Source organism: Octopus bimaculoides, chromosome 27 (genome assembly GCF_001194135.2).
Source record: "Octopus bimaculoides isolate UCB-OBI-ISO-001 chromosome 27, ASM119413v2, whole genome shotgun sequence".
Lineage (NCBI taxonomy): Eukaryota > Metazoa > Mollusca > Cephalopoda > Octopoda > Octopodidae > Octopus > Octopus bimaculoides.
This window is the reverse complement of record NC_069007.1, coordinates 18642946-18651342: the sequence shown is the minus strand read 5'-3', so window position 1 is coordinate 18651342 and position 8397 is coordinate 18642946. Positions and strand designations below refer to the sequence as shown.

Here is an 8397-nt window from a genome sequence, read left to right as displayed (position 1 = left end):
TATATATATATATATATATATCATCATCATCGTTTAACGTCCGCTTTCCATGCTAGCATGGGTTGGACGATTTGACTGAGGACTGGTGAAACCGGATGGCAACATCAGGCTCCAATCTAATTTGGCAGAGTTTCTACAGCTGGATGCCCTTCCTAACGCCAACCACTCAGAGAGTGTAGTGGGTGCTTTTACATATATATTTGTGTGTATGTATGTGTGAATATATATATATATATACATATATACTTACATATATGTATATATAAATGTGTGTGTGTGTATGTGTAGGAGCAGACTTGGTGGCATGGTTAAGGAGTTCGCTTCCTAAGCATATGGTTCCAGGTTCAGTTCCACTGCATGGCACAGGGGCCCAAGTCTGAGAGAGTTAAGACAGCGTTGTTGCAAGCAGAAAACAATGGATGTTAAAACAATGAAAATGATGAGGAGGAAGAAAATTGTAAAAGTGAAACAAACAAACAAACAAACAAACAATCAAGCAAACGAACACACAAAATATTGGTTTCACATTTTGGCGCAAGGCCAGCAATTTCAGAGTGGGGGTGGTGTAAATGGATTACATCGACCCCTGTGCTCAACAGGTACTTATCTTATCAACCCTGGGAGGATGAAAAGTGAAGTTGAACTCAGTGGAATTTGAACTCAGAAGAATGTCAAGACATGAACATTTTGTCCAGCGTGCTTATGATTCTGCCAGAACTTAATAACAATATTTATATACAGTTATCCTGATATGTATAAATAGTAATCATGTTCACATTCAATTATCTATACATGGATATAAATACCTATATACGTGTATCGGGATGTGAGTTATTTTCAGTCAATATTGAGGATGTAATTTCCTCTTTAGGGATTATAAAATCCGGGGATCAACTGGTGCTATCGATTTATATATTGAGATGTACTTGCATAGCAAGTGACTTGATCTGAGATTGTGTGCTGAAGCAAAAACAATTGCAGTGTGGAAGGTGTTTGTCAACCATTCAAGAACACACAAAAGAAACCGTTAGTTTCGCTTCGAGGGAATAATAGAAATACCAAACTAACTTCATTGAGAAACACGAGACTGAGGTTTTATATCTGTAGATAACTGCAGAGAGGTTCAGGTTACTTTCAGCTAATTATATCTACCTGTTGTTATATCACAGGTAGATTTTTGATAGGTAGTATTAATTAGGTTGATGTTTTGGAGGGCTAATGACATTTATTTGTTGTTATCTTTCAAGCAGGTATATATGGAGGGCAGGTTTATAGCTCTTTTTGGAGAGCTAATTACATTCACCTTTGCTTTATTTACAGGTAGAAATATCATGCATAGTATTAATAATGGTGTTTAGAAGACCTTGGGTGAGCAAGGGTCTTCTACCAAAATCCCCAACCAGAGTCTTGTGAGTGGATTTAGCTTAAAGAAACTGAAAGAAACACATCATATATATGTATGTATGTATGTATATGCTGCACTTTGAACCAGCCCTAAGTCAGCTCTATGGCTTAAATTGAATTTTGTACTGACATATCTACAGTATCTTACCAATACGAGGCCTGATCAATAAGTTTTAACACTCTAGCTCACTTCTACTGTTTACAGTAGTGCTTGGAAGGAAGGTGTGTAGCGTGTGATTGTTACATTGACCATGACAGAAAGTTGTCGTGGCGATACCTGCTCAGAGGCCTATGCGAAGTTGCAGAAGGTGTATGGAGAGGAGTGTATGAGCCGCACACAAGTGTACAAGTGCTTCAGTTGTTTCCAAGGTGACCAAAAAAATGTTGAGAGAGCAGTGCATGCCATCAAAGTGACACTGGGGTAAAATATACGAAGCCCAGTATACCCATCATGACTACCAGTCTGATAAGGGTACAGCAGGTACATGCATCACAACCATATGTGCGTGACATGGTGATCTCATATGAAGATAAACAGCGCATGACCTCGCAGGTGGGGCCCAGTTAGAATTTTCTTCAGGTCGAGTAGTCCATCCCACTCAAAAGGTCCCTGAGTAAGGTTCGTTTAAGGATGTTGAGCAAAACACCCATGTTTCCATAGGTGAATTATTCAAACCCCCCAAAAATTCCTCTCAACACATGGCTATGATGCTCTCCAACTACTTCTGCTTGTGATCAGAGATGTACATATCGTCAGCCACCAAAAGACATGCTCAACTGGTTACGGTCAAACAACTGACAAGCAAATCTGTGGTATTGAGCAGAATATTTGCTGTAGCCCATCTTTTTATACCAAGACTTATTATTATTATTATTATTATTATTATTATTATTATTATTATTATTATTATGATTGCAATGAGTAATCTCTAGAATAAATAGTAACAGTTGGTCAGTTGGTGTGATCTGTTAATCTAGCTTCTCTTTCCTATAATTGATCAATATTTCTTTGTTTGTTTGACTGATTTCTGTAAGAAGTCAACAGAGCACTAAACTTTTGAAGTTTAATAGTTCTTCGGTAAATTTCGTTGTCTACATTTGCTTGTGTGCGTGTTTGCGTACGTGTTTTTAGATTTAGGCACATTAACAATAATAGTAGCCTTTCCAATTTTGGCACAAGGCCAGCAATTTAGATGGGGGGAGGGGACCAAATTGATTCCTTCAACCCTAGTACTTGACCGTTACTTTAATCGATCCTGAGAGGATGAAAGGCAAAGCTGGCTGCGGTGGAATTTGAACCCAGAACGTAATGAGTCGGGATGAATGCCGCAAAGCTTTCTTTCCAAACTCAGAGCATAAAGCAGGGGTCCCCAAACATTGTGTACCTATATTTTTATATATATATATATATATATATATGTATGTATATATATATATATACATATATATATGTGTGTGTGTGTGTGTGTATATATATATATATATATATATATAGGTATATATAGGTATCTATATATTTGTCTGTTTGTGCATTTGGTTAACTACTTGGGCCTGTCTTTGTTAGCGTGTATTTACATGTCTGTGTGTGTGTTTGTGTGTGTGCAGTTGTCCATCTGTCTGCTGCATCTTTTTGTGTCTGTGTGTATATGTATGTGCTTTTGTGGTGTGTGTGTGTGTGTGTTACTGTTTTTGTGCATGTATACCGTTGTGTGTATGTGTGTAGCTGTCTTCTCTGTGCATATGTGTGTGTATGTGTGTATATGTATCTCTGTTCATATTTGTGTATGTGTCACTACTTCTGTGTATGTATGTGTCACTACTTCTGTGTATGTGTGTGTGTGTGTATGTATGACCTGTATGATCTCTGGTCTTAATTAACATTTAATTACAAACTCGTCAGTGCTGCCCATCACCATGATGTATCAAGATTCTAATTGCCTTAGATGTCACCCAGGTAAGCTAACCCCTACATATTTTGGCCCCTCCAACAGGCTTTCCCTTCCCCTTCTCCCTTCAAATATTAGCATTAAGGGCACCAGACAGGACCCACTTTTTATCTGTCCCCCTCCCGCCTTTTTTATTATGTTTGTTTGAACTAAATACAGCAAAGAGACGAGGTGGATGTTGACATGTCTGTACAATGGCTGCCTTGGTGCCAGTGGTATTTCTATGTTCCAGGTTTCTGAGATTCTGTGTGGTGGTGGTGGTGGTGGGGAACATTTACTGAGTTTGGTAAGTGCGGTGAAGGAGTTGTGAGTTCAATCCCTCAGCCCAGTGCTCACGTTTCAAAGACCCTGTGTCTGTGGCACAACTATATTTGAGACGATGAGAGGCCTTTTCAAGGGCTGGTGGTGGGTATCTCAGTTCATGCCACAGTCCGTGTGAATGCTGCTGGGTACCACAGTCTATTGTGGTACATTTTATTACCTTCTCACAATTAGCTGATATTATCTCCACACACAATTTGTACTCCATACTTTATACTCTGTAGATTTGTACTCTCTATATTTGTACCGTGTATATTTCTACTCTGTATATTTCTACTCTATATATTTGCACTCTGTATATTTGTGCTCTGTATATTTGTACTCTATATATTTGTACTCTATATGTTTGTACTTTATATTTTATGCTGTATATATTTGTACTCTATACATTATACTCTATATATTTGTACTTTATATATCTCCACACTATTTATTTGTACTCTCTATTTTTACTCTATGCATTACACTCTATATGTTCGTACTTTATACCTTATGCTCTATATTTGTACTCTATATATTTATACTCTGTATATTTGTACTCTATACATTACACTCGATATCTTTATACTCTATATATTTGTACTCCATACAAGGTGTTACTCTACATCAAGTATATAAGACATTACTCTATGCAGTGTCGCTATACACAATATATACACTATACACAACACATTCTACACACAATAGGTTACTCCACACACGAGATTACTGTGTACAACATATTACTATACACCAGATACTCGACACAATGCCACAACACACCCAAGCTTACTGTTTTAGATTTTGAATGACACAAAACAGTCACTGTGACATATGAGACACCAAAAAAAAAATAAAATAAGATAAAATAAATATGTATAAATAAATAAAGAAATAACAATGAAACACTTTTGCTATGACATATTTTCTGCATAATTTCGAGTGGTTTCGGTGATTAGATTACAAAAGCAGTGGGCTTAATATGTCACCTTATTTAACACCATCACAACCACCTCCTTGGCACACTGTGTCTCCATGGTGAATCCCATTCTGTTCTTAGTGCCCTGATTTTGGTTTCATGTTTAAGGACATCTTTAAAGCCATCTCGCCAGTCTTGGCGACCTCAATGACCCTTGAAAAGGAGGTCGTGGGTACTGTCTTCTTGCCTGAGTAACTGATGTCTTTGGGTTTATTCCCTCTGTGCAGCACCTTGGACATGCGGTTGGAATATTGGTCAAAAGAATCACAAGACAGGTTCCTAAAGCCGAGCCAAAGACGACGTTTGGAGTTTGAAGCAATCTTACAGACCTTGCTGGATCTTCTGAAATCATCCAACTCATGCCAGCACGGAAAAACACACGTTAAATGATGATTGATGATGATGATGAATAATGTACCCCCACATATACTGTGTCCTTCCTTGTTTGAGACAGTAGTGTGAGTTGAGGGAGATTTGGCTTCTATTTCTAGCAAGTGAAGGGACCACTTGCAGGTTTTGTTCTTTTTATTCTTGGAATATGTAGTGTTCTTTAGCCCAATGATAGTTTTGCTTAAACATTTCTGTTGTCAAAGGTAGTCAAGCCCTAATGACCCTGTCATTCTCTTTTCCTAGGCATAATGTACCAGAGACTACATTATACAATGTGTCCTTCCTTTTTTATTTTTATTTTGTACTTCAATTGACTGTGATCTAGTTGCTATATCTAGCCAGTGAGGTCAAGCCACCACCACCACCGCCAGTACAAGGAGAAGGTCTTCTTTGTTTCAATTAAAGACAAGTTATTTCACATGAGAAAATATACATGAAACCAATATTTTGTAGTTGGCTCATTTTCGAATGAACGAATGTAGCTATGATATGACGATGATGGCCTAGTTAATTGCTGACCCAGAAACTAAATATTCTAGGCATCTTGGCTAAGTGTTTTGTGAACATATTCATCTGCTTTTCAATTCACAACTTTGGAATCTCGTGATCTGTGACTCTCATACAAAATGAACAAAAAAGAAAGAAAAAACCAACAACCGAAAATAACATTAAAAAAAAAAGTACTCAACTGCCCATCCTAGTCACTGTAAATCTAAACTTGAGTGAAGTTTTTTTTGATGTGGGCGTAAATATGCTTGTGGTTGTGTGGTTTAGCATTTTGCTTCATAACTGACATTATTCCAGGTTCAATCTCACCTACAACAGGTATCTTTCACAGTCTTGAATCAACCAATTGAACAATCCTTTGTGGCTAGAATTTAATAGATGGAATCTACAGAGACATAACCCAATGAGGTTCGAAAATCAATTAGGTTGTTCATAATTTTTTCAGTCTGTGGTGGTGGCAGTGTTGACAATGATGATGCTGGTGATGGTGGTGGTTGCAGTAGTGGCATTGACAATGATGGTGGAGGTAGTGATGGCAGAAATGGTAATGGTGGTGGTGATGGTGTTGATGATGATGGTGGTGGTGTTAGTGATGTTGACACTGCAAACTGTTGCACTAATAACAATATTTCCTTTCTCTCTTCAGGAAGTTTTGAAGAATACAGCGAAGGTTCGGCGGGCGATTACGATTCTGTTTGTGAAGAGGCTGAGTTGGAACTCGACCAGGACGGCTTGGAATTAGCTGCTCAAGAAGGTATTACCTAATATCTTTACTTCTAAACTGTTACTGGTGTCACTCGTTGGACTACGCCCATACTGGAGCGCACTGCCTTCAAGGGTCTTTTACACATATCGAGGCATCGTTCTTATTTCAGTTTAGTACTTATTTTATTGATCTCTGTTTGTCAGTGCACTAGGTTACGATTTGCTTTTCTTTTACGTAAAAGGGATGCTACTCAACATCAGCTTATACTGTTACACATATACATACACACACAGACGTGTGCTCATGCATGCATTCACGCACATACACACACATATATGTATGTATGTATATATATATATAATTTAAATATAGGATAAAATCTTTATAAGAATTTATCAAGTAGTTAGCATGAAAAAACCTCATAAGGGAAAAATTTATTAATTATTCCCTATAAATATATTTATTTATATTAAGGGCATTACTATACATAAATGCCTCACGCTAGGAGGGACTCTAAAAGTCAAAACTAGCATAATAAACATGGTAGTTTGACTTTTAGAGTCCCTCCTAGCGTGAGGCATTTATGTATAGTAATGCCCTTAATATATACTACACTCTCTGAGTGGTTGGCGTTAGGAAGGGCATCCAGCTGTAGAAACTCTGCCAAATTAGATTGGAGCCTGGTGTTGCCATCCGGTTTCACCAGTCCTCAGTCAAATCGTCCAACCCATGCTAGCATGGAAAGCGGACGTTAAACGATGATGATGATGATGATATATATATGTATGTATGTATGTATGTATAAAAGCGTTGTAGTTTGCTTGAAGCATTGTAATATGAAAGAAGGTAAAAAGAGAGAAAATAGAAAGCTTTTGTATTTCAGGTGCAAAGGCCCATCTTCAGAAGAAAAGAACATTCTAAGAATTGCTGCTTTTTGGAACTCACTACTATCATCTTGTTTTCAAAATCAGAATCAGTTGTTAATATGATGGGTTTTCTTCTTTCTTCTGAGCTGGAGTCTTTGGCTCATCATCAAAATGTGTCTTCATTGTGCCATTTTTCATAAGTATTTTCATGGTTATCAATCTGATGAACTTTCTGGTCTTGTATCTTCTCTCAACACCCCTTTGTGTCATCAGTTTCTCTTCTCAAGTATCACCCATTTCCTTCCACATGTGCATCGTTTCTCTGTTGAGCTTCCTGTTAGCCATAAGTCCCGTTATTCTAGTACCTTCTTTCCTCAAACTGCTGCCCTTCAAAACTCACAGCCATCATCTTGTTTTCCCTCTGATTTATGACACACAGACCTTTAAACTTTCTGCCAATTGACATCTTTAAATTTACTGGTCCCTTCTTTCCTTTCTTTGTTGTCCCCTATACTACAGTAGCCTCAAGCCTTGTTTAAGACAAAATCGTTTAAAAAAAACGAACACCATTGAATTACCCCTCATAATCCTATCTCACAGCAGCCTATCACTTTTTAACCCTTCCTAAATCACTGTCGTCTATTTGCGTCCACACTTCTCTGTTTAATGGAAGCCATTTTAACCCTTAATTGTTTTTCTTACGAAACAAGTCAGTCAGAATGGTGTGATTATAATTACATGAAACCATGAGTATCTCATTAACGACACTGCAATTAGAAGTAAATAAATTATCTGTCAATATAGTATTGTTGATCTCTCCTGTTTAGTTTGTTTCTAGTGTGTATGTATGTGTGTGTGTGTGTGTGTGTGTGTGTGTGTGTGGACTCTTCTGTTATGAGTGACAGATGTGGATTCTGTAATCTCTTGCTGAATAACCTGCACAGAAGATTGTTTCAGTCATTTGACTGTAGCCATGCTGGAGCACCGCCTGTAGCCGAACAAATCGACCCCCCCCCCAGGACTTATTCTTTGTAAGCCTAGTATTTATTCTATCGGCCTCTTTCACCAAACTGCTAATTTAAGGCAATGTAAACACACCAACATTGGTTGTCAAGCGATGATGGTGGGACAAACACAGACACACAAATATATACATATATATAACGACCTTCTTTCAGTTTCTGTCTACCAAATCCACTCACGAGGCGTTGGTCAGCCCGAGGCTATAGTAGAAGACCTGGTCGAAGCCAGTGCTGCCTGACTGGCCCTCGTGCTCGTGGCACATAATAAGCACCCACT

At 38.0% G+C, this 8397-nt stretch overlaps 1 protein-coding gene across 1 annotated transcript in view; it reads left to right on the top strand.

The window, feature by feature from the left end:
* The window catches only part of LOC106883793 (rho GTPase-activating protein 1), a 60246-nt gene that overhangs the window by 23952 nt on the left and 27897 nt on the right, over positions 1-8397 (top strand). The window contains exon 3 of the mRNA XM_052977150.1: positions 6173-6280. Coding sequence (XP_052833110.1) covers positions 6173-6280 — 108 coding nt within the window. The remainder of the gene's footprint in view (positions 1-6172; positions 6281-8397) is intronic.